Genomic DNA, 25372 nt, shown 5'->3' on the forward strand with positions numbered 1-25372 from the left:
TCAGAACTCAAAACTTGTATACAGAGTGAGGAGTAGAACATTTTAATCTGAACCTTCTTGTATCCCTGGGGATTTTTTTTTTTTTACAAATTTAAAAGTAAAGTTTATGACATTGTTGATTAAAAACGAGGGTTTTGTAAGCGGGTGAAATCGTTACAGATCTGCAGCTCAGCTAGCCCGTCCTGCCTGTGACCATGGCAGTGTTCCTGATTGTGGTTGTGTCCCTCCTCATCCCCAGGTGACTCCAGACCGAGGAGGATGCGTGGTGACCCTGGAGAACTGCGTCCTCCCAGCTGACAGATGGAGGGAACCGGCTCTGGAGCTGCTGATGTGGAGAGCAGAGCTCAGGCTGGGAGCCCGCCCGCCTCCCCCTCCAGCGACATTCACCAGGGTGTTAGGGAGGTCGTCTTTTCTTCCTCACCAGTTCTAGACTTGAGTCAACGGGGTCTTCACCATTTAGGAGACATCCTTAAAATACCCACACTTAAAGTAAGTGGGCGTGTCTCGGTGTTGTGCGCGTGGGAACAGCTCACCCTCAGGCTTTTACTTGTAGGCTTCTCTGCAGGAGAGAAAGTCTAGAACGAGATAGAGGAAGGTTGGCTCAGGACGTCCTGTGCTGCGCACAACAAATGAGGAATTCAGGCATGGGGACCAGCCAATAGGAACACCTCATAGGGTCAGACTCTGATATCCTCTCCTCAAGAAAGTGCTGGGCACCAAGAAGCTTGTGGTAGACACCTCTGCCGAAAACACCCTCAGTCTCTTATTTAAAACACAAAACCCCTAGCTCAGCCGGCCAGTGTGGCTCAGTGGATGGAGCATTATCCCGTGGACTGAGAGGTCCCTGAGTGCTGGGGTTGCAGGCTCGATCCCCAGTGGGGGGCATGTGAGAGGCAGCCAATCAATGTTTCTATCTCTCCCTAAAAAATCAACAAAAACATATTTAAAAAATAATGATTAAATAAAACACACAACCCCTAAAAAACTCAGGCAACACTGAAACAGGGAAAAACTTTCTCGCCCACACTGCTGATTTTACCTTGTGCCTGGTGCCTTCGCCAGGTGAGCCCCTGCCTGCTTGTAATCTAGCAAGCTGATATCATCACCTGTGATTTCCAGAATACGTTTCCATCAGAGCCCAGCTTGATGGGAGACGGCGAAGGTGTTCACCAGGGGTGCTCACTGCCTGGTAGTCACATTGATTTCCTTCCACCTCGTTTGTCTTCATCTGGAAGATAGGAATAGAGTGTTTTTATGGGTTGTGACAAGAATTCGGTGATAATGCACAGAAAGCACATGGCCACAACATAGTACACACTCGACATGTCGCACTGTTAGGGTGTTGATTGGCATTTTCGAGTGCTTTTACAGAAGCTTAGATTTTGAGAGGCTGCCTATTTACTGAACCCGCCATTGTGTATCCTGTACCCTGGTTTTGCCATCAGAGCCAATGGGCTTGTCGTTCCTTTTCTTAGCACCTGATGACTCATCATTTGAGTCATCAGGGCTCCTGTAATGCACGGGTCCCTTTTCGTGAGGCAAATACTGTTTTGAGTGAGGAACATAAGGTTTATGTTACCTTCATGAGTAAAGGAAGAGGAGGAAATTTGAAAACTCTTCTCTAAGCTTAATAAAGAAACTCCATAACTCTTTATGCCTGTCAAAAAACAGGTATACATTTTATTACCATGGCAAAAAAAGCACTGAGCAAGGCGTCCGTTGAGCTGTGGGCTCTTAGAATTATGGGCGCATCTGTGGAGTCAGCAATAACTCTGCCAAAGACCCCGGTGATTCTGCAGTACAGGAAGGGCCCCATCTGCCCACGGTCTTGGGACCAAGGGGGAGGGATGGGCTGTGTGACACCGCCAACTCACCATTTACCAAACTGTCTGTGACAAAGAATAGTGCCCCCTCTTCCTTCTGATGGTTCTGGGACTGTTCTTTCGTGGCTGCCGATCACAGGTAATGCCACAGCAGATAGCTCAGTGTGTGTCCTTCAGTTATTTCCTTTGGATGAGTCCCTGGGACCAGATGTGGCTGTTCCTTCACTGGGCAGAGTTGCCATGGGGCCCAGGAGGGAGAAGAGTGATGTAAACACTCTGGGAGTGAGTTTGGTGTCGAAGGGTATTTTAGAAATGGCATGTGCTCATGGTGGCATCTGAAGGTCAGGGCGCGCTCTCAGCCCCGACAGTGGCACACTGGTCCTGGCGAGCCTCATTTTCAGTCACGTGGCTACTGTTTAAAGGTAAAATGTGACGGTTTCTCCTCTAACTCGATATGTGTTATTGCAGTGGCTAGTACCTCTTTTGGAAATGCTTTTCAGACGTACTGTGTTTTAAAATTCAGTTGGTTGACAAAATGTGGTCTTTTCCTCCCACGAAAGCAATTGCATCTTCAGAGAAATGCCCTCTGCACAATCCCGAGAGACTTCTTTCAGCTGCTGCCAAACCTCACGTGGCTGGACCTGCGGCACAACAGGATCCAGGCGCTTCCGCCAGGGATTGGCTCGCACAGGTCAGGCACATTCACGTTCCGGACCTGAAGTCCCCCTCCCTGTGAAATGTCCGAGTGCCCACTCTATTGCCGCTCAGCTCCTGCGCCTGGTTGAATTTTGACTTCAGAATAGAACCATTTAGTGGTATTTTTAAGGCTATGAGGTGTGACTGAATGTACAAATGCATGTAACTGTCATTGTAACTCGGGACACTTAGTAGCACAGAGGATGCCTGTGGCCACGGAGCCTTTGCTGGACCGACCCTGTGGGTTTTGCAATGTCTGGTTGCCGTCTCTGACTCTTTGTGTGAAGCTGCCCAAAGGGTCTTCAACCAGCGCCTCATCTCCTGTGGGCCCATGTGTAACGGTTCCTGGTGAAAACAAGAAATTCTTCCCATTTTGGAAGAGTGAATGTGTGCACTCCTCCTACTTTGACTCCAGGGATTCCCAGCACCCCCACTTCCAGGACAGATGCTATGCCTCCCGCTCTGCTCCTCACCTGGGCCCTCCCCAGCAGCCGGTCATCAGCTAGCGTCCTCACTGCCTCTGGGAGCCACACTCCCTGAGGTCCCCTCCCCTCCTGGCCCTTTGCCTTCTGTACCCAATCCCTCTGCCAGTGTTTCTTAACCTCTGAAACCTTCTGAGAAAAATTTCAGGCTCTTCTTCTGTGTCAGTGCATCCGGACAAAGGAAGCACATGCAAAGGCCCCGGGGAAGGGCATATGCTTGGAGATGTGAGGGATGCAGGGAGGTCAGTGTGGTGCAGCAGAGGAGGGGACAACTGGTAAAAGACACGTTGAAGGAGGGTCAGCCAAGCTTGTAGGTCACAGTTGCTGCTTTGGATTTCATTTTGAAAGAGGGTTTGAGTGGATTGGGGTGGCATTTGACTCGGCTTTCAGATCACTGTACAGAGGAGGCCACTTAGGAGGCCGCTGCAGCCGTCCTGCGAGAGGTGGCGCCTGGGCAAGGCTGAACACTGCAGAGCTGCGGCTGGACCGGGAGCTGGCAGGATTCAGGCTGGAAGAAGAGAGGTGTGCAAGGGCGACCCCTAGTTCTGACACGAGTAACTGTCCGCAGTAGCCGGGAGGCCACTGTGAACCGACAGCACAGGCCTGCAGGGGGCCCTTCACGTGCCTGACTAGCTCACCATCTAAAAGCAACTTCAAGAAGTGAGTGTTCTGTCCCATGTAACGGCAAGAGAAGATGTCTCTGATCTTTGGTGCCTTCTCAGGCTCTTCGAGGAAGAAGCAAATGTCGCGTGATAAGCTGGCACCTCCCGCAGGACAGAGGCACAGCCAGGAGCCCTTTTCCTGGAGCCCTCGGGGATGGCGGGGTCTGCGGAGCACATCACTGCCGGCAGTTGTGTCCCTGGTTGCACAGAGCTGTGTCCTTGGCTCCAACCAAGGCAGGAGCACTTGCCAGGTCTGGTCTGCAGCTGGTTGTGTGACAAGTGGCCAAGTGTTCTCTGGGCTGCTTCCTCCTTTGCCCTTACAGCTGACCCAAGTGGCTTCCTGAGTCCTTGGAGCCCCTTCATGGTTCAGGGTGGCCTGGGAAGGCTTTGTTCTTCACAAGGTCACTGTCTGTGTTTAGGATAATTTAGTGCTTTTTGTCCGTAAATTGTGTTCGCATTAACGCAGTTCTGGAGAGTAATTGCTACTCCAAAGGGAAAAGTAAAATGTATTCCCATAAACACTATTCTTCTAAAATATGAACACAGTTCTCAAATTTTGGAATCTTTGATTTTGCCAAAGCCAGCTGCTTAATGTTGTTTAAGATATAATTTTGCATGTGTTTTATAACCCATTTATTACATCATTAAAAGTAGAGCAGCCTGCCGGAGACCTGAAATACATTAATTAGAAATTTTAAGTAATTACGGGCTTATTAAAAGCTTTAAGCTTTTCATAAAACCTAACGAAAACAAACCCGAATGAATGTTCTCCCGCCTCAGTGTCGGGGGCATGAGCTTGCGGCCAGAGCAGAAGGTTTAGAAGTGGGCATCAGTCTGTGTGCCCCTTAAGCAGGTGGCTCCAGTCCAGTCCATAGATGGCAATGTCCAGTGGAAAATCTGGGAAATGAAATAATGGGTTAGCGATGGTTGTCATTTAAAGTTCCACAGCATTTTTAAAAAAATTTTTTTTCTTTATTGATATTTTTAGAGAGAGGAGAAGAGAGACGGAGAGAGAGATAGAAACATCAATGAGAGAGAACATCGATTGGCTGCCTCCTGCATGCCCCACGCTGGGGATCGGGCCCACAACCTGGGCATGTGCCCTGACTGGGAATCGAACCTGCAACCTCTTGGTGCGTGGGTTGACGCTCAACCACTGAGCCACACCAGCCAGGCTGCCCAGTATATTTTAATGTGTTATTATATAAGGTGGAAAAAACCCTACTACTCTTTCCGGTCGATAGTTGACTATCATGCTCCAGCCCCCAAACCAACCACCAACAAGAACGTTCCTAGTGTTGAGAGGTGAGGCCTTTTGCCGTCTGCAGTTCTGCTGGGGAATCTCAGGAAGCCCAGATGCTGTCCCCAGTGGCTGCTTCATGTCACCAGAAGTCAAGGGGCTAAACCCAAAAGCAGCTGAAGTAACGTTTCCAGGAAAGTAAATAGAAAGCAAACAGTCAGACCCCTGGGCTGAAGACACTGATGAGCCAGGGTATTTGCGATCCTTTTACGCCAGATTTTAGCTGGTGACCCCTGAAAAGTGAAGGAGAAAGGGAAACTGCCGTTAATAGATGGCACAGTCTTAATTCAAGTGAAAAACAAGAGGCAAGAGGCAGAGCTGTGGGTGGAGCTCAGTATGAACTAGTGATTCCTTCATCAGCATTCAATCAGTACATTTTTATTGGGTCCCTTTGGCTCTCCTGTCTGACTGTGATCTCTCTTGTGCTAAATTTTGCAAGTCATATTAATATGTCAAATATGGGGAGAAACACTCCGAAACCAGGTTTCTTTGCTTTGGGACTTTGAGCCCCGAGTATGTGAATGACCATCTCTAAGCAGGGCGGATGCACTATGCAATACGAGCCTCCCCGATGTTCTTGAGTGAAACAGCCTTTTCACAGAGCACCCCAAAACACTGGGATTCTTTAGCACACACCTCAGGAGCCCCCGAGTGTGGTGATCAACTCACTGGGCACCAGCCATGCGGCACGGGTTCTCAGCCAGGCGAATTTGCCCCCTCTGCACACATGTGGCAATGTCTGCAGATTTTGTGGTTGTCACAGCTGGGGAGGGTGTGGCATCTTGCGGGGACAGGCGTAGATGCTGCTGTAAACACCCTGCAAGCACAGCCCAGTTCCCAACCAAGAACTGCCTGTCCCAGATATCGTCAATGCCAGGTGAGAGCCTGGCCCCGATGCTGAGACAGTAGGTCGTGCACATGGTCACTCTGTATGTCTGCAGCGCTGCTCGCTTAAGGAGAAGACGGATGAAGAAATGTGGGATAGCTTAGGGACCGGGACTTGATTTTCTGCATTTTAAAACGATATATGTTTCGTTTTGTTTTAAAGGTATCTGAAAACTTTGCTTTTAGAAAGAAATCCTATCAAAATGTTACCTGTGGAGCTGGGTAAGTGTTAAAACAATGAAATAAAAGGTGATTTATAATGGGGTCTTGTGAGGTTGCTGGAACCCACAGTGGACGCGCCAGGCGTGGCCCCGAGGGGAGGCCGGCTGATGTTTCACATCTCTCTGCCCCTGTCCTCAGCCTCTCAAGAGCTGTTAGTGCTACAAGTGATTTCTACACATAGAGTGACACATAGCTTAGTGTGAGAATTGATCAAACCTTTGGGCCCAATGCACAGCGCAGGGAAAGTGTCATTGTGTAACTAGGCCTGTGCCCTCCCGATCCGTCCCTCCTCCCCTCGTGCTCGGTGCCACGTGGTAAGTGTCAGTGCACCTTCTCCAGCCTCCCGCTGGCCTCCCGTCTGCGAGTGTGTGCCCGCCACGCTCTGACTTCCAGCCTCTCTGTCGTCAGCCTTGGGCAGGTGTCACTGGATGTCGCTTTTTTGTCCAGTCAGATGGTCTCTGCCTTTTAACTGAAGTGTTCAGTCCATTACATTTAACGTCATTATTAACGTGAATGGATTTAGGTCTGTCATTTCAGTTTGCTTCAGTTTACCACCTTAGGTCTTTCTTCTCTGTTCCTACTTTTCAGTTAACTTTGTGTTGATTGGGTATTTTTTATATGTCCATTTAAAATATTAAATTGACTTTTTAGCTCTACCTCTCACATTCCTTTAGTGGTTTAGTGGTTGCTCACATCCTTAGAGGCAGTACTGTCTCATGTCACAGAAACGTCATCACCCGATAGCCTGCACCCCGTCCTGTCCATGGTGTCTGCATGCGGACTAAGCCACAGTTCAGTGGTACCATGTTTGCTTTAAGCAGTCACATGTATTTTAAAGAAATTAAGAGAAAAAAATCTTTTGTTTACATATTATGTCTCTCTTGCAGTGGGCGGTGGTGAAACCCTGTCCAGGTCTTTAGCCTTGGCTGGGCTGTTTGCAGTCTGTCCTGTGCATGTGAAGCTCAAGGCTCCACCAGAAGTTTGCCTGCAGGATTTACATGCACAGCCGCAGGGCTCCCCGCTGCAGTCCCTTCTTTCCGAGACACTCCTCGTCACTTTGTAGCTGCGGTGGCAGCTCTGAATCCCGGCCTCCAGTCATCATGGCGGTCCAGGTTCCTCCGTGTTCTCACTGCCTGTGTGGTGGTCTCAGGGCAGAAACCCACTCAGACACTACTGCGGAGTCTGGGATCGGTTTCTTCCTGAGGCTGCCCCCTTCCCTGCAGGTGGTTTCCATTCTGCCCAGGTTCTGTTATCCACCAGATAATTCATCTAAGTGGAGCTGCTCGAACATTACCGGGAGCAGAACCCCCTTGGCGCACAGCTTGCACCATTGTTGTGGTGGGCATGTATAGATTGCACTGTGAAGACTTGACTTAGGACAGTCACGGAAGTGGGTTCTTTGACCACCTCCCAGACGGAGCACCACAGTCATGTTTCTCTCCATCATCCCCCACCTTCTGTGCTACTGTGGTCATAGGTTTGCTTCATGTGTTGTAACTCCACAGACACTTTACACTGTCAGCACTTGCTTGTGTTTCCTCACAGTCACCCTCTTGCTGCTCTTTGTTTCGTGAAGTCCGTGCTTCCATCGGAGATGACTCTCTTGGTCTGAAGATCTCTCTTTAGTGTCATTTGGTTTGTTGCTAATGAATTGTTCAAGTTTGTTTTGTTTTTTTAATTTAAAAAAAAAAGACAGCTTTTTTTTTTTCATCATTTCTGGAAGGATAATTTGGCTGAGTATGGGAATCTAGATGTTAGGAATTTTTCAGTAAAAACATCTTTATTGTCTTCTGACTACCATCATCAGTTAAAAAGTCAGCTGTCAGTCTTATTGGTTGTCTTTAAAATTAATATATCTTTTTCCTCAGACTGCTTTAAAATTGTCCTTTTTGTATTTAATTTTCAGAAATTTGTCTGAATGCGCCTAGGTATGGTTTTCTTTGTTTGGGGTTCACTGAGCTCCTCCAATCGGTTTATTGATATCTTTAATCAGATTTGGAAAATCCCTGTTATTGATATCATTTCTTTAGATGTTACTTCTTTCTCATTCTCATTTCCTCTTCTTCTGGGACTCCAGTTACACACGTTTAGATTTTGATTCTGTACCACATGCCTTGAAAACTCTCTTTTCCCCAGTTCTTTTTTCTCTGTGTGTTCTAGTTTGTATTGCTTTCCGTTGAGCTGCCTTGAGTTCATGAATTCTGTTTTCTGCTGAGTCCAGTCTGCTGTTTAACTTAACCATTCAGTTCAGTGTTTTTCAATTGGACTTGAGACTGTGTGTGTGTGTGTGTGGGGGGGGGGGGTTAAATTACTAATTTATTTTTCTTGATTGTTTTATGTCAATTCAGAAGATCTGTTTCCACCTGCATCAGCTCTGGAGTATCGTCCTCTGTATTTTCGAAGGATAGTTTGCTGAACTCAGATGTGGCCCCACTGTCCTTTGGCCACCGCTGCTTTCAACGGGAAGTCAGCTCTTGATCTTAGTGTTACTGTTCCCTTGTAGGTGATGAGTTGTTTTTCTCTTGCTGTTTTTAAGATTATGTCTTGGTCTTTCAGTAGTTTGACTGTGATGTTTCTAAGTGTGAATCCCTTGTTTATATTACTTGGAGTTTGTTAAGCTTCTTAGATGTATAGATTAATGTTTATCATCAAATTGGGTCTATGTTGGCCATGGTTTGCTCGGATTTTTTCTAATCTTTTCTTTTGCTCCTCCTGTGACTTTTGTTATATGTATATTAGCATTCTGGATGTTCACACGCCTCTGAGTTCTGTTGTTGTTTTAATCATTTTTCTCTTAGACATCAGATTGGATGCTTTTTATTTCTCCATCTTCAAGTTGACTTGTTTCTTTTGTCATCTTGTATCTGCTATTGAGTCTAGTGAATTTTTCATTTCAGTCTTTATAATTTTAAACTCTAAAACTGCTGTTTGGTTTTTTAATAATTTCTATTTTTATTGACATTCTATAGTTGAGTCATTTTACTATATTTTCCTTTAATTATTTAAATATATATATTTTATATTTCTTTGAACATTTATAACAACTGTTTTGAAGTTTTTGCCTGCTAAATCCAACATTTGAGCCTTCTTGAAAATAGTTTCTTTGACTGTTTGTTTCCTGAGTATAAGTCACATTTTACTTTTCTTTGCCTGCCTTAGAGTTGTTTGTTGTTGTTAAAAATAGGCACTTTGGATGCCTATTTATAGTAGTTCTGTATGGTGATTTTACCAGAGGGCTATTGTTGCTGCTTCTGTTTATTTTCTTTATTTAATTTTCTTCATTTGTCAGCAGACTGGTCTTAATCTATAGACTCTGTCGCCCCTGCAGAGTTTTGTGTTTTTTTTTAAAACAAATCTCAAACATCTGTCATATCATTTTACCCCGAATTTTCAATTGGATCTTTTTTCCCCTAATGTACAAAGAATTGCCGTCCTCTCCTGTTTTCACTGCACAGGAAGGGGTAAAATGCTGATGGTTCTCCCCCGGCAGGGAACGTGACTACGCTCCGAGCACTGAACCTGAGACACTGCCCTCTGGAGTTCCCTGCTCAGCCTGTGGTGCAGAAGGGCCCGGCCGCCATCCTGAGCTACCTGCGGGCCTGTGCGGCCAGGCCGTCCTCCCCGCAAGGCCCAGGTTCTCAAGGTTGGTAAGACAATCATTATGACAGACTGCATAAAAACTGCATAGGAATGAGTGCTTTTGAAAATCAGGGCCCAGGGCCCCTCTCTCTTTAATCATGTTCCCCCAGACTCTCACAGCACCTGATTCATACCAGGTCTCCTCACAGCAGGGCCATGTCGTTCCCTGGCTCTGTGCTCATGGGTTTGCATCCCTGGTGCCCAGAGTCGAGCCTGTCAGGGGCCAGTTTGGGTAAAAGTTCACTGGGTGGAATATAACAAAAAAGTCCTCATCCCCAAGCACCATCAGGTAACTGTTTCAAATTGCTTGGTCCATTAGACAACGATTGCCCATTTTGTAAACTATTTTTCTTTAAAAACACCGACCCCAAGCATGTAGTTGTCAGGAGCACATAGCTTTGGGAGCGTGCTGTCCTGTGCACGCATGTGTCGTGTCCTGTGTGGCACCAGTGCATGCGTGCACAGGACAGCACGCTCCCAAAGCTACCCATGGGATCCCACAGTAGACCCAGGCCACGGGATGTGCGGGGCACACGCAGTAATGACTGCACTTGACATCGAAGCCTTTACCTGTTTCATACTCTGAGCTCTCCTCCTGGACATTTTGTTTAGAGAAAGGCTTTTTCTTAAAGAAAAAAAATTTAAACCACTGATATTGAAAAATATTTATTAGAATTTAATGTCTTAATAAGTAATAAACATTTAAGGTCATTGTTGTTCTTATGACCCTTCAACCCCATTGCAGTTTTCGTTTCTTACATTGAAGTCTGTACCTATTTAATATAATAGACATGTAATCAACAAGAAAAAAAGGTAGAAAATAGCCAAATAGACTAGGCTTGAAATGCTGAAAATGAATCCACTTTTTGCAAGAAGTAACTTACAGTGGTCAAAGCTGTTTAAAATGTGTCTAAGGACACAAAGGTGGGTGAATCTACATGCCTGGGAAGGACGTGTGGCCAAGGCTTGGTGGGCCCCCAGCCTGTCGGGGTGTCTGTGTCCTGCTGCAGTGCAGGCCTCCACGCGGCCAGGCGACACCCGTCTGTGGGACACCGCGGCTCCAAGGCCGCAGGCAGGATCCAGCAAAGATAGTGGATGAATTCGTTTCAGGCCAATTTGCTCTCAAGTAATTTACCTGGAGTTAGAGAGAAAAATGTTTGAAAGTTAACAAAAGCATTGCCAGGTGAAAACAACAGGCACATGGGCTAAACATTGATTAGAAATAAAGATGACCAAAAGATGTGGGGAGGAAGCAGAAAAATACGTTTACTCACACGCGTGGACATGGACTGTGAGAGCCTGGGCGGAGGGAGTGACCCTGGATCCGCTTGAGGCCCGGGCCAGGGCGGCAGCACAGCCGACTGACTCGGCGTTTTCATTTTACTAGAAATTTCACCCACTAAAACGATGAACCTAAGTCAGCTGCCACATTCCGGGCTGGGCTTGCCCGAAGAATGTGCGCCCAACAGAGAAACCACTAGTTGCCGGGGGCCAGAGGGGACCAGGTTGAAAGAAGCAGGGGACCTGTCTCCGTCTGTTGAAAGACTGGACCTGAGTGAGCTCAGGAGGACCCCCGACTCCTGGGAGTACTGGCAGAGCGAGGAGGAGATCAGGCGCTTCTGGAAGCTGCGGCAGGAGATCGTGGAGAAGGGGCAGGCGGGAGTTCTGGGAAACCAGCTCCTGGCGATGGAGTTGCCTCCAAACCTCCAGGCTGTGCTGCGCACCCGGGAGGAAGTGCGCCCCAGTCCCAGACACATCCTCAGGTACGATTCGAAGCCGGGGTGTGTCGTCTGGTCTTTGCGAAGTGGAAAAACTACTCTGCAACTATCTTTTAAAAGATCAGGGAGCTGTGCGTCGGCATCGCCATCACTGGTTGCGCAATGGTACCAGCCTGGCTTAGGGTTAAAGTCACCCGACATGGGCTCCAAGGAGGCAGTAACACAAGAGAAAAGCCCAGATCCCATGTGTCTGAGTGTGTGTGTGTGTATGCACATGGTCTATGTATGGTGTGTCAATGCAGTGTGTTGTGTGTGTGTTGAATGTATGGTGTATGTGTATGGTATGTGTACATGTGCATGCTGTGGGCATATGTTGCGTGTGTATGCTGTGCGTGAAGTGTTGTGTGTGCATGCTGTGTGAAGTACTGCGTGTGCATGCTGTGTGTGAAGTGTTGCGTGTGCATGCTGTGTGTGAAGTGTTGCGTGTGCATGCTGTGTGTGAAGTATTTCGTGTGCATGCTGTGTGTGAAGTGTTGCGTATATATATATGCTGTGTGAAGTGTTGCGTGTACATGCTGTGTGTGAAGTATTTCGTGTGCATGCTCTGTGTGAAGTGTTGCATGTATATGCTGTGTGAAGTGGTGCGTGCGCATGCTGTGTGTGAAGTGTTGCGTGTGCATGCTGTGTGCGTGTGTGTGGGGTCTGGTTATGGTGGTGCGAAGGCTGGGTTGGAACCTCCCATCTCCAGGAAAGGTGTCCAGTGTTCGCTGCATTGTTCTTTCACCTGTTTTGTAGGTTTGAAAGTTTTCAAAATAAAAAATGTTGAAGGGTTACTAACTGCTCATAACTTCAGAAACCTCCTCCTCCCAAATTCCATTTATCATCCAGGTCACTGAGGGGAAGCCATGCCAGCGCCCGCAGCCCTGGGTCACCGGGTGGCGTGGGGGTGGGGGTGGAGGGCGGGCCGTCGGGCCATCACGGCCGGCCCAGCACGCATCTGGCCCAGAAGGCCTGCTCTCAGGTTGTTTGTTCTCTAACACGTGTCTCCCAGGTGTGTGCTCATCACGGGGTTTCGTTAGACATTCGATTAGGAAGCCTGTGTCGTTCCAGAAGGAAGACACCCTCCTTCAAGGGCACCCTGCCTGGGCTGGCGTCAGCGCACCGAGCCGTGGCTGGAGCAGGGCGGCTGGAGGAGAGATGGGCCTCGGCCCTCCGGGAGCTCCGGGAGAAGCAGGCGCTGATGGAGCAGCACAGGAGGTGAGGCCGGGGCTCCGAGGTCAGCGGCGGGCCCTGCAGGCTGGCCTCTGATGAACGGTGTTTCCTGTTCCCGTGGCAGTGGTGCCGCTTCTCCGGTGTGAGGTCCCCCCGCGCGGCCGCCCCACCGCCTCGCGCTCACTGCCTTCTTTCTTGTACTTCCTCTTGTGCTTATTTCCTCTTGTCTCTCTCTTGTACTTGTACTTACTCTCCCTTAGTCTGCCCTCCTCGCCTTTCAGTGACCTGGCTGACAGGTTGTTCTAAGGAATGTCATTTAAAAATAACATGCTTGCCCGTTCGCTCTCGCCCCCGCCCTGCTGGGTCTGCTGCTGCCGCGGCCCCTCCTGTGCTCACCGTGTCCTCTGTCCTCCAGCTCTGCCCGCCACCCATCTTTCCCACGCTCTGGGCCCCGGGAGGCCGGCCAGCATGGACCTCGGCCACAGTGCCCTGGGACCCCTCACCTCCTGGTTGGATTCGGCCAGTGGGGGGTCCCAGCAGGAGGTCGGAGAGAAGGCGGAGCAGGAGGGCAGCACCTTTATTCCCCCTGCCCCTCCCCATGAGTGCCACCTGGGCCTGGCCGGGTCCCTCGCCGTGGACCACCCCATGCTTCTCACTCCTGGGTTCCGCCGAGCAGCCACTCGGGGGTGGCTGTAGCCCCACTGTTTCCCTCACTGCGTGGGGCCCACCCACTGCTCCCTTGTGACAAGCCCGTTGTGAATAAACCCTCCTGAACCCATCCCAAGTGAGTGTGTCTTCTCTTGGGCCCTGAGGGCTGCAGACTGTTCACGAACCCAGTGCTGACGGTATACTGTCCTCCCGCACCAGACCTGCTTTCTGGTCGGCGTCTTCTCCTCCAGTGGAAGGAGAGGGGTGAGGGCACGCGATGCCCCTGCCCTGGACTGTCATTCTGGTGGCAGGGGTGCAGCCCAGGACAGCAAGGCTCAGACTTGGGAGTGTGGTCTGGGCTACTCCTGGGGTCATGCTGGTCAGCCATAGCTGTTAACAGCCAAAGTGTCCCTTGGCAGTAGTCCAGGCTGCAGGGAGTGGAGGCCCCCTACCGCTCTACCTCGGGGCCCAGGTGTGGACCGAGCACAGTCCGTGTCCGAGTGAGAGGAGCCTTCTAGAGCATGTGTCACGAGCTGCCCCTGACCACCGAGGGTACCTACCCCCGGCTGGCCTCCTGCGCCTCCCTTCTCTGCCTCTAGGTGGGTCCCATCCCTCCTGCCTCACTTCCGCCTGTTCCGATTCCAGTTCCTAAAACCAGCCGCAGGCACCTGCCCCCTGGACCCTTCAGAGAAGCACTTCTGTCCCTTGTTTTCAAATGAATCTTCCCCAGCCACCTTCTCCCCTCTTGGCCAGCTCATGGTGGCAAGGCACAGGGCGAGGAGGTGGCATGGTGGGCACGTGGGGCAGCTTAGGGTGCCCAGGACACTGCATGCTCTGTGGAAGGAAGGTTTCAAGCACCAAGGTCAAGTGCAAGCTCTCATCTTGGTTTCTCTGCCTTGGGCCCTGAGGTGACACACTGTGGCCTCCGTGGTGACAGTATGAGAGGCCTGTCCTGTGGCTTAGACTGCTGGTGGACCTGGTTGTCAGTGTACATGTGGCTCCTAGGAACTTACTTACCCTGTGCCTCTCAAGGAGGGGTCCCTGCCATCTCATTTCACCCAGAAGAGGTGGAGGCAAGGATGGACCCCCTCTTCTGGGAGGGAGGCACCTCACAAAGTCACAGCTCTAGGTGGGACCACTGAGTGGGGGACCAGGGAGTGTGGCTCAGCTGGGGGCAGGGGACCCACCTAGGCAGGGGCAGGAAGCAGCCTGGGGGGCAGGCCTCTTCAGGGGTGCAGAGCAGGGCACCTGGCCCTCCCTGGGCTCTGACTTGGCAAATGCAGCTGCCAGAACGACCAGCACCTGGTAGGATGGAACCAGGTCCCTCCGCACCTAAATCCCAGGCAGCCCCAGCACAGGTGCAGGCCCTCGGAGGGGACAGCCAGGCAGAGCCCAGGAGGGCCTTCAGCATGAAAGAGCCCATGACACAGGCAGGCGGCGCGGCCCGGGCACCACCTGCTGAGAGGGGAGACAAGGGGCCAGCTTTGGGGGCAGATTGGGAGGCATGCGGGCACCAGAAGCTATGGGAGACCCAGGAATTTGTTCACGTGGGCAAATGGGCAAATGGGTCCTGGGCCAGGCAAGGCTTCCCATGGACCCCGTCCCATCTCCAAAGCCGTAAGCACAGCACAGCCCAGTCTCCAAGCTGCGGGCAGTGACTCCCGTCGGGTATGACTGTGGGGCCATCACTGTGCAGCAGGTGAGACCATGCCGTCATGGAGCCTGTCCTGCCGAAGCATGTGAGTGTGGCCATGTCACAGGTGAGGGGACTGGGGAAAGACGCGTGCTCACTCTGTAAAGTGAAACTCAGGTGTCTAAGAGGAATTTGACTGTCAGCAGTGCTTTCACATCTTACAGTGACTGGTGAGTGCCCGAAGGCCTCGGATGCCCGGGCTGGTGGCCACAGCCCCAGCCTGGCCTTCTGAGGCCTCTTCCGGTGGGGGCTCAGGAAGGGCCTGGCTGGCCTCTGGGCCAGGTCAGATGTGCCCAGCTCTGCCCAGGGTGCATTTCAGGAGCCACCCAGAATACTGTGCATGTCAGGCTGGTTTCTGCCCTCTGGACGGATGGACAGAAGTAAAGGCCTTTTGTGTGAAGCTTTAAAACTGACAGTAGAAGACCTGTAAGCTTTGCCGCTGCTTTTAACCTTGACTGACACGATGTCTTTTCTCCAGAGATAGAAGAATCCTGCAGGAGTGGCGAGAGCAAGCCCAGACCATGAAGAGAAGGGAGGAACTCGTCAGGCTGCTTCCCAAACGGACGCTGGTATGCTGGACGCTGGCATGCGGCGCTGGGCGGGAGGCGGGCTGCGGTGCCAGCGGGACAGGCCCTGGGCACTGCCCGCGGCTCTCCGGCCCGTGGAGCGCTCTGTGCTGGTGCACTCACTGTTCGGGCCGTGATGCGGCAGGTGCTGCAAATGTCCTTTTCTTCGCCGATGGAGACAGGCCAGCTCGGGGGAGGGGCGGGGCTGGCGCCGTGACCCTGGTGGTCCCTCTGAACCGCAGGGAGCTGAGGGTGCCCAAAGGTGGGTCTCTGCCCTTGGTCCCCTCAGCTTTGAGGTCAGTCACCTCGGAAGCCAGGAAGCAGTGGTTCGACGGCATCTTGCCCTCAGTTCCCAAGCAGGGGCCGCCGGCTCCCACTTGGTGTGTGGCCTTCGGCACCCCTCTTCCCTTTTCTCTCCCAAACCATTTGGGGGTCTGAGCCCAGACGAAGATGGGGTGATGGCAGGCCTGGATGTGCCCAGCTTTCTCACCTCCTGCGAGCAGTTAGACATGTTCCCTTTTTAACTTGGTCACGGCATCCCTCGGTCCCTTTGTTTAAGGCATGTCCCCTGCGTGGGACCCCACAGGACCTCTGTGCCCCCCTCCACCTGGGGTCGGTACCCTGAGCCAGGTGGTCCACTCCGACAGGCAGGGCTCTGTTTCTGTTTTAAGTGCGTCTGGAACTGACTTTGAGTGACAGGAAAGCTGCAGAGACAGTGCGAGCCCCGGAGCGCCCCCCACCCCCGCCCCTCACCCAACCACCATGCAGTGCTCCAGAGGGAGGGGACGCGGATGGCGCTGTTAACGGAGGGACACCTAACCCAGCTCGTTCTCCACTGACACCTGCCACGGCGGGGCCCCAGCACCCGTGTCCCACAGCCTGTAGCTGGCCTCCCATCTTTCCTGGGTGCACTTCTGGAAAGTGCTGAGCAGCTGTTTGTCTGGGGTGGCTCAGGAACACCATCACAATTACGGTGTTGGTGGTGCTTAGTCCGGTGTGAGGGGTGCCTGCCAGGTCACTATCTCCCTGTGTGGCCTATGCTGTCCTTGGGGGAGACACCCACACACATGCTGTCCCCTAGCATCTGTCCCAGTGGACTGCAGGCACTTTTCCATCAGAGAATCTGTTACTGAATTTTTCTACACCTAACGTTGCTCAAGTTGCCTCTGTCCTGCCAATCAAAACAGAAGACACGGGCCTTTGTGTGCTAGTGGAATGTCACTGTGGACCCCAGCTCACAGCATCGGAGCCTTTCCGCCCAGTGTGGTTGGGGTCCCTGGGCCCTGCCTGCAGCCACAGCTCACCCCCACCCCAGCCACATGCTGTGATGGCCGTGCCGCCCCTGAGCCCGGCCTGGGCTTTGCTCAGCCGGCCGGTCCTCACGCAGTCCTCCTCAGTTCCGTTCCGCTGTGTCTGCAGCCTGGCAAGAGTGCGCGGGGGGGGGGGGGGGGGGGGGGGGCAGCAGAGGAGGAGGTTGGAGGTGGCTCCTGCTCCTGTCCACCTCCCCTTTCCCTTCCCTACCCCTGTCCCCTTCCCTCCCATCCTTCCTGGGTGTTAAGCACCTTCACTGGTCAGACAAGGTCCCACCAGGATGATCCACTTAGAGTGAGGTGGCAGATAAGACCATCGCAGACCAGTCTAGGTAGGCTGCATGGATTCCACCAGACTCCAGCTGTAGGGCCCCTGGGAGGAGGCCACCCCCTCCCATCTCCCTCCTGGAGCCCACACAGCCCACCCTTCTCACCACACCTGCACTCATCCGGTCTCTCCCTCTATCCTTGTCCTGCTTTAAGATGCCCTGGGGCGTGGCCTCTCTCCAGCACGCACAGGCGCGCACACACACACACACACACAGGCACACACAGGTGATCCTGACTCTGCTCTGTACCTGGCCCTTCACCCTAGCCAGCAGGACGTCCTGCCTAACGCTGAGGCTGAGTGGGTGACCGCAGTGTAGGAACCACTGTTCTCTGATGGCCATTTATGAGTCTCCTTGCGGACAATTGACTATGTTCACAGGGCTGTCTTCGCAGATTCCTCAGAACATCCTGATATGTTTTCCTAGGTGACATCCAAGATTCCCTTTGCCACAGATCAGCTGGACAATGAGAAAATGCCAGCAAATCCACCTGGGAAAAGTGGACAAAGCAAAGAGAAGTCACCGCAAGCAAATAACGAGCTAAGGTTGGTTCTGGGGTGCTGATGTTCCCAGGGCTCAGCACCCCCTCACCTGTTCAGAGGTCTTGGTTCCCACCAGTGTCTAATGAGCAGAGGTCCAGGCATGTGGGAGCTCAGGGAGAACGGACAGCGGGAAGAATGGGTCCCTGCCCTCAGGAGCTGCTGCAGCCTCCGGACTGGCATCGCCCCCATGTCTGTGTGTCCCCAAGGGACCCCTCCCCAAATGGAACAGCAGCTGTGGGGCCCCAGCATTTCTGTAGTTTCCCGTGTTCTCCCTTTGCTGCCAAACCTTCTCAGCCCCAACACGCTGGGGTGGGACGGCACCCTCCCCACGGCGGTCTGACTCCCCCCAGCGTCTCAGGCCTCCTGCCACTCTGCGTGTCATTGTGTGTGAATCAAAGAATAGGAACCCAGAGCCCCAATACAAACAGAGCCAATACGTTTAAACCCCTCATTCATTTTAATGTTCCTGTTTGAGGATTTATTAGCACTGTGCATTCGATGTGGGAACAGACAGTCTTCATCATGTGGGACAGTGTGCAGCGTCCTAATGTGTACGATCTTAATTCGAAGTTTTAAAACACAGTGTGTGCTCCAGCAGCTCAGCTCGGGAAGGTTTGGGAGAGTCCCCAGGCCTGCCTGTGTGCTGGCGCCCGGAGGGAGGGGCAGGTGGCCTCAGGTGGCCTTGTCGCTAGCACCCTGTCCTGACGATGACGTCCCCAGGACTACGATCTGGCCTGTAGGGTAAAGGAAGGTTCTTTATCTCCTGTCGGAATAACATCACTAAGACCAGCCTGAGCGCGTGGCCCTGGGTCTCCGCAGTGCCTGTCCCTGCGGCGAGTTGGAGGGCCTGGGAGAGCACGTCCCGACCACGCGCGGGTGGAGGAAGGCGTTTCCAGGCCCCGCAGCGCTGGAGGAGATACGGAGGGCCACCGAGGGTCTGGAGCCTGTGAGTATCTGCCGGCCTCCTTTGAAAGCAGACTGCTTTATTGACAGCGGAAGGGAACTTGCTATGCCTTTGCAGAGCCTGCGTTTTCTGAAGCTGGGGGTGGGGAGGCATTTCATGGCCTCACAGTGGTGGAGGATGAGAAAATGTTCTTGTCACTTGTGAGCCCTCAGATGCGTTGTGTTGCCCGACGGGCCCCGGCAGCAGCTCTTGCTTCACCAGTGGAAACAGGACAGGGACGTGTCTGTGGGGTCCTCCCCTGAGGGTGGTGACAGCAGAAGCTGGGGGGGCCAGGAGCGCTGCTGCTACAGACAGACGGGGCCTGGGCTGCAGCCAGACCACAGCCGATGCCCCAGTGTCCGTCAGGGCGGTGGGCGCCTTTGCGCCCCGCTGGCAGCGTGCCCTCCCGCAGATGCTGGAGAGCACCTACCGTGTCCAGATGTCCTGGACTGTGAGAGCCATTCAGTGATCAGGAAGCTGCCGCCTGTCCCGCATGACACAGGCAGCCCGCGCGGCCAGGAAGGAACCACCGCCCTCCCTGAGAGTGGCCAGGCCTGGACGGCTTCGCAGAGGCTGACCCGTGGTCTCTGCACCTCGCGCCACGGCAAAGCCTGCCCACTCGCGCTCCTGGACCACCCAGGCCTCTGGCTCGTGGGGCTGCTCTGTCCTTGCTCGGGGTCTGGCTGGTGCTGGGCTGCACTGAGGCTGTCCCCAGAGCCAGCAGCACCGTCCCCACAACATGTCTTGGGGCTCCATCACTTGTCCCCACTCTCCTGAGGCCCAGGCAGGGGTGGGGGAGGGAGGAGTGCAAGCAGGGTCTGGGCCACCTCACAGAGACCCGCCCCCCCTTCTCAGACCCCCGCCCAGCCCAGAGAACTGCACTGCTTCAGACGCGTCTGTCCCCCTCTCCAGTCTGTCGTTTACAGTGACCTCATCCTCGGGCACCCCAAGCCCCACCTCTCAGAGCTTCTGAACTGCGTCCCAACCCACTGCTTCAGGTACGGGCTCAGAAGTCTGTCTGTGTTATGAAAATCCTATGCTCGCAGACTTGATAACCTGCTTGAAATGGACCAACCAAATCCTTGAAAGTCACCATCTACCAAAACTCACAAGAAAATAACTTCGGTAGGCTGATACCTGTTTTTAAACGAATCAATAACTTTCCAGTGGGTTCACGGGTGGTTTGAATTCTACCAGATATTTAAGGAAGAAGTTACATACCAACTCCCTATGATCTCTTCCAGAAGACAGAGCAGAGGGAACACTTCGTACCTCACTCTGTGAAGCCAGCGTGACCCCAGCACCAAAACCAGATAAGGGCACCACACGCCAGGGAAACCACAGCACTCCCAGTTGCAAACTCCTTGACAAAATATGAGCAGACGGAGCCCCACATGTGTAAGGGTGACTCACGAAGGCCAAGTGGAATGTATCCCCGGTGTGCAGGCCGGCTCAGCCTTCCCAAATCAGTGTATATGACGAGTCTCGTCCACGGGCGGGAACGCCTGGTCATGTCGACAGGCAGAGAGGCGTCTGACAGAACCCCTCATCCAGTCACGGTAAAACCCTCAGCAGACAGGAGCAGAGGGCAACTTCCTCAGCTCGATACAGAACATCTCCAGAAGCCACAGCTGACGTCGCACTTACTGCCGAGAAGCTCGATGCTGTCCCCTAGGTCAGGAGTGAGGGGGTGTCCCCTCTCACCTCTGCAGGATGGTGCCCGAAGTCCTACCAGTTGCAATAACACAGGAAAGGAAGCAGGCCACAGATCCAGAAGGAAGAGATGAAATTGTCTTTGTTCTCAGATGACATAACTATTGACGAAAAATGTGTGTAACTGATCAGCAGTTAAGGACACAAGGCTGATACTCAAAAACCACTCACTCACTATAGACCGGCAATGAAAAGTGGAATTTGAAATTAAAAACAATACCATCTAGCCCTGGCCGGTTTGGCTCAGTGGTTAGAGTGTTGGCCTGTAGTCCAGAGAGACCCGGGTTCGGTTCCCACTAAGGGCACGTACCTCGGTTGCAGTTTGTCCCCGGCCCTGGTTGGGTCGTGCAGGTGGCAACCACTCGATGTGTCCCTTTCACATCAATGTTTCTCTCTCTCTCTTTCTCTCCCTCCTGCTCTATCTGAATAAAATATGGAAAAATGTCCTTGGGTGAGGATTAAAAAAAAAACAATACTATCTACATTAGCACCCCAAAAAATGGTGCTAGGTAGAAATCTAGCAAAATGTGTACGAGATCTACATGAGGGAAACTACAAAACTCTGACGGAAGAAACCACAAAAGAAGTGCAGAGAGATTTCATGCTCACAGATCGCAAGGCTCAACATTGTCAAGATGTCAGTTCTCCTGGACTCCATCTATAGATTCAACACAGCCCATCGAAATCCCAGCTATCCTGTGGACATCGACAGTATGATTCTCAAGTTTATATAAAGAGCAGACAGAAGACCCGGAGTAGCCAACAGAATGGTGAAGGGGAAGAACAGAGGACCGACTGGCCCGACTTCAGCCTCTATGAAGCCGCCGCCGTCACAACAGGCTGCTGGTGGAAGAACAGACAGAACAGAGCCCTGAATGGATACACATCAGTCAGGCACTGGGATCGTTGACAAAGGAGCTGAGGCAGCACGGTGGGGCCACGTCATTTTATACAAGAAAAATAAGCCCTGGCCGGTTTGGCTCAGCGGTTAGAGCGTCGGCCCGCGGTCCTGAGAGACCCGGGTTCGGTTCCCGCTAAGGGCGTGTACCTCGGTTGCAGTTTGTCCCCGGCCCTGGTCGGTCGTGCGGGTAGCAGCCACTCGATGTGTCCCTTTCACATCGATGTTTCTCTCTCTCTCTGTTCCTCTCTCTCCCTCCCACTCTACCTGAACAAAAAATGGGAAAATGTCCTCGGGTGAGGATAAAAAAAAAAAAGAAAAAGAAAAAGAAAGTGAATTAAGCCTGTGTTAATAAAACTCTATTTTAAAACTGTAGCCTGAGCTCTGGCTCTTGGGTTCTGCACTGTGGTCCTGTGCCCTTTGACCCTGGAGAGGGAGAGTCAGGGGGCAACTGCACAGGGAGCCACTGTGGTCAGGCTCGAGTGACCAATCCAAGGCAGCCATGACAGGTGTGAGGAAGGTGGTGTCCCCCACTTGGCAGGTCAGAAAACAGACCCAAGGAGATACATGATGGGCCTGTGGTCACACTGTAGGTGGTGGCCACTGAGATGACCCAAAGCCTGTGTCCAACCCTGCACTGCTTCCTTGGGGACACGAGCCACTGAGAATTCACTTGAGGCTTTAGTCCCCGTCCCTGCTTTTCTGTGATTAAAAAAAATTTTGTCAAGTTTCTAGGAGGTGTTCAGTGGCTGGCTCCCAGCTAAGTCTCAGTATCCCAGGGAGTGTGACAGGCAGCTCCTGCCAAGGAGACGGAAACCGGTGTCCCTCGGTGACACGGCTCCGCTGCCCAGCCCCTGAGCTGGCGGCCCGTGCTGGCGTGGAGGCCGGGTGTCCTTAGCATCACATCCGACATCATTGGCTTCCTTGGCTCCATCCTGGCATTGGGAGGCCAGAGGAAGAAGGGGTTCAAGTCCCCAGGAATGCAGTGGGGGAGGGGTAGGCGGTGCAGCCGGCGCAGCAGGCATTAGCCACGTTAGCCGGTTTCTTCCCCACACTGCTGGCTGTCCCCACGCGCCGTCCCCCTCGGTCTCGGGGCTGCCTGTGCGGCTGGGCTGGGACTGGTGCCAGGGAGTCTGCACCGCGGCCTCCGTGCAGGGTTGGTGTGCAGGGTTGGCGGGACAGTGCTGAAGCGGTTTTCAAGCCCCAGCCAATGGGAAGGAAGATCTGGGCGGGGAGCCTGTGGGCGGGAGGGCTCCCGAGACACCAGCGGTGTGTGGGTATCGGCACAGTCTGACAGCAGTATTTTGGGAGATGATCTTATGGTTGTTTCTGAAATGTGTCCGCCAAGGACCTGAGTCCTATAGGCCCAGGCCATTTCAAATGACTGTCTTTTTATGCTGTCCACACGGGACCACTGGCTGGAAGAGAGATGCTGTGTGGCTAGCACTGGGCAGTGAGTGTGTGTGTTCAGCTCTGGGAGAGGACAGTGTCAACTCTGCTCGTAAGAGGCGTGGCCGCCCCTGTTGTTTGTGAGAGCACAGGCCACCCCACCAAAGGCCTTGTTTCCTGGCCTCGTGACCACCTCCGGCCAGCAGTGACTAGAGGTGTGGTGAACTTCCAGAGCTTGTCTTCCCTTCCCTCTGCCTGGAATACAGACACAACGGCAGGAGCTGGGGCAGCCACGTCAGACCCTGAGGCGAAGGCCCTGGACTGAGGATTAGAGTAACAGTCTGCAGCCCTGAGGACTGCCCTCCCAAATAACCCACTCCACCTGGTGTCCCAGCTGTCATGGGGCCTTTGTTACAGCCACTGAGCCTGTGTCCGTGTCCTAACAAGCCAACTAGTGTCGTTTTGGAAGAATCAAGCCACCTAGTGGAATGTGAGGACCAGCCGAGAGAAATGCCAACAAGAAGCAAGCGGATGCCTTCTAAAGGACCCCAAAACACAGGATATGAAGTTTAAAATAGAATGAGACTGGGAGTCTGCACAAGGTCATGTGAGGTCCCAGGCCCCACCCCCTACCTGCTCAGCTCACTGACTCCCACCCACCCAGCAGGAGACCTGGGTGTGGTGCCTGGAGAGGTTCACCCAGGAGGCACCACGCTCCCCATGAGCCCACGTGACCCTTCCTGAGTGTGCAGGATGCTGAGGATCAGCCCTCTTTGGGGCTGGGGCCAGGCGCACCCCTGCAGTGGAGAGCCAGCAGGGGCCTCTCTAAGGACACTGACCAACATAAAGGACCTACGAATCCCGACACTTGGGTGTCCCCTGTGCTGACCTGACCAGCAGCTGCAAGTCCCACCCACCGACATGCCCTGTATTTAACGGTCGTTCTGGCTCCTCGTCCTGGAGGGTCCGTGAGAGTCAAAGGGCCCAGCCCGGAGGACAGCTCCAGCTGGTGGGAGGGGGAGGCCGCACAGACCCATGGAAAGCGCACTCGGCAGAAACGAGACATTGTGGAAAACAATGAAAATCCTCTGGGCAACAATAGAAAATATAACTACCATGAAACAAGTTGTTATAAAAATGGAACCCTCAGATAACCAAGAATACTTGTAGTTAAGTTAAAAATATAGCAAAAATTTTTTAATGAAATTTAAATCCATAGGTGATTTTGAGTACGTCCCCCAGGAAGCAGAACAGAAGGAAAGGGGAGACAGAAATAGGGATGGGAAGAAGAATGTGGACCCAGGAGTCTCCTCTGGCCCCATGTGTCCCGGAAAAGACATGGGAGCCAATAGGGGGAGAAGCTAATAAAAATATAGGAAGGTTGTCACCAAGGAATGTGTTTCTAGATTGAAGGCCCAGGTCTGATGGGAAGACAGGGAACCTGAGATCCCAGAGAGGGAGGCCAGGCCGGGGCATCTCCTTAGCAACCAGTATTGTGTCTGATGTCTGATGTCTGATGGAGCTCGGTGCTCCGGTCACCAGCCAGGGCCAGCGTGGAAGGAAGGACTCAAACCCTAACTTCCTGCACAGCCCTTCTCTGGAATCTTCCACAAAATTTGTTCTCCCCAAACAAGGGGGGTGGCCGGAGGGGGGTGACGTGTCCAGGAGAGGGAGCTCCATGTGCGACGGGAGGAGCCACGGGGCCTGGAGTCTGTGCAGGGGAGACAGGCCAGTCTGAGGACTTGATGGGGACGAGGACACTGAGAGGATCACCGTTTGGGAGATACATAGGGTCACAGTGACAGGTATGTAGACAACAAAGTCAGTGTTTTTAGTTCTACAAACAACATAATCGTTTTAGGAAAGAAAATGTAACCAAGGGATCAGCAGCAAATATTTGCTGGTCATGGGGATGTTAAGCCTGAGTGTCAACTGTCCCCAGTCGTGATGGGTCTGCACCAGGGGACAGTCGTGGGCTGCAGATGGAGGTCCGGGTTATGCCCCAGGAAGACGGAGCTGAGCGGGGAGGGCAAGGGGAGCGAGGACAGGCCCTCCTTGGGGATGGGAGGCCCCAGCACCGTAGATACAGTACCAGTGGCCCGGTTTCCTGGGCAGAGGCAGGAAAGAGCCTGCTCCTTGACGCTGGCCACTCGCCACCCAAGGGCCATCTGCCTCATTCTCCATGTCACCTCCTTCTGGCCTGACAGATGGGCTGGGGACAGGGCATTTGAAGCAGAGCCCACACCTGATTCCAGGCTCGGGGATTCCCTCCACCTGAGGCACTCGGGTCCTGTGTCTGTGTCTGTGGGATGAGGGTAAGTCTCGGCCCCACCTCCCAGGGCAGGTGAGTCTCAGGTAGGATTGCAGTGGGGATGGTGCTGGCTGTGGTGACGTGAGCAGGAGAGTCGATTCTCCCCGTCCCTTCCTTGACCAGCAGTTATTCAGACAGCTGGGTGCAAGGCACCTGGGTGGGGCCCAAGCAATGAGTAGGCCTCTGGGGACGTGGCTCTGGGACCCAAGGGACAGCACCTGCCCCCTCCACAGGACAGTGTGTCTGAACAGACAGGCTGACCCTGTCCTGCCCACCTGGCTAACTTTGTCCCCTCCTTCCCTCCCCCAAGGCTGGAAAGATCCAGGATGAAGTCATGAAATTGAGCAAGAGCCATCGATGCCCGGCCCTCCCCGGGGACCGTCCATTGTAA

General features: G+C 52.9%; 1 protein-coding gene across 1 annotated transcript; it reads left to right on the forward strand.

The window, feature by feature from the left end:
- Positions 1 to 266: 266 nt before the first annotated feature.
- On the forward strand, positions 267 to 25372 carry LRRC27 (leucine rich repeat containing 27). Its single transcript, XM_036265909.1, has 10 exons — positions 267 to 489; positions 2384 to 2514; positions 6012 to 6070; positions 9561 to 9713; positions 11115 to 11472; positions 12538 to 12684; positions 15459 to 15549; positions 17612 to 17730; positions 18547 to 18673; positions 25292 to 25372. The coding sequence occupies exons 1-10, from the start codon at positions 301 to 303 to the stop codon at positions 25370 to 25372; spliced, it is 1455 nt and encodes a 484-aa protein (XP_036121802.1). The 5' UTR covers positions 267 to 300.

This window comes from Molossus molossus, unplaced genomic scaffold (genome assembly GCF_014108415.1).
Source record: "Molossus molossus isolate mMolMol1 unplaced genomic scaffold, mMolMol1.p scaffold_m16_p_17, whole genome shotgun sequence".
Taxonomy (NCBI): Eukaryota; Metazoa; Chordata; class Mammalia; order Chiroptera; family Molossidae; genus Molossus; species Molossus molossus.

What these genes read in the sequence shown, in the direction of transcription:
- LRRC27 (XM_036265909.1), top strand. Translation starts at nt 301, where the DNA reads ATGGAGGGAACCGGCTCTGGAGCTGCTGATGTGGAGAGCAGAGCTCAG. An exon ending in TTAAAATACCCACACTTAAA is followed by an intron (nt 490 to 2,383) that starts GTAAGTGGGCGT and finishes CTCCCACGAAAG; the next exon opens with CAATTGCATCTTCAGAGAAA. An exon ending in AGTCCCAGACACATCCTCAG is followed by an intron (nt 11,473 to 12,537) that starts GTACGATTCGAA and finishes GTGTCGTTCCAG; the next exon opens with AAGGAAGACACCCTCCTTCA.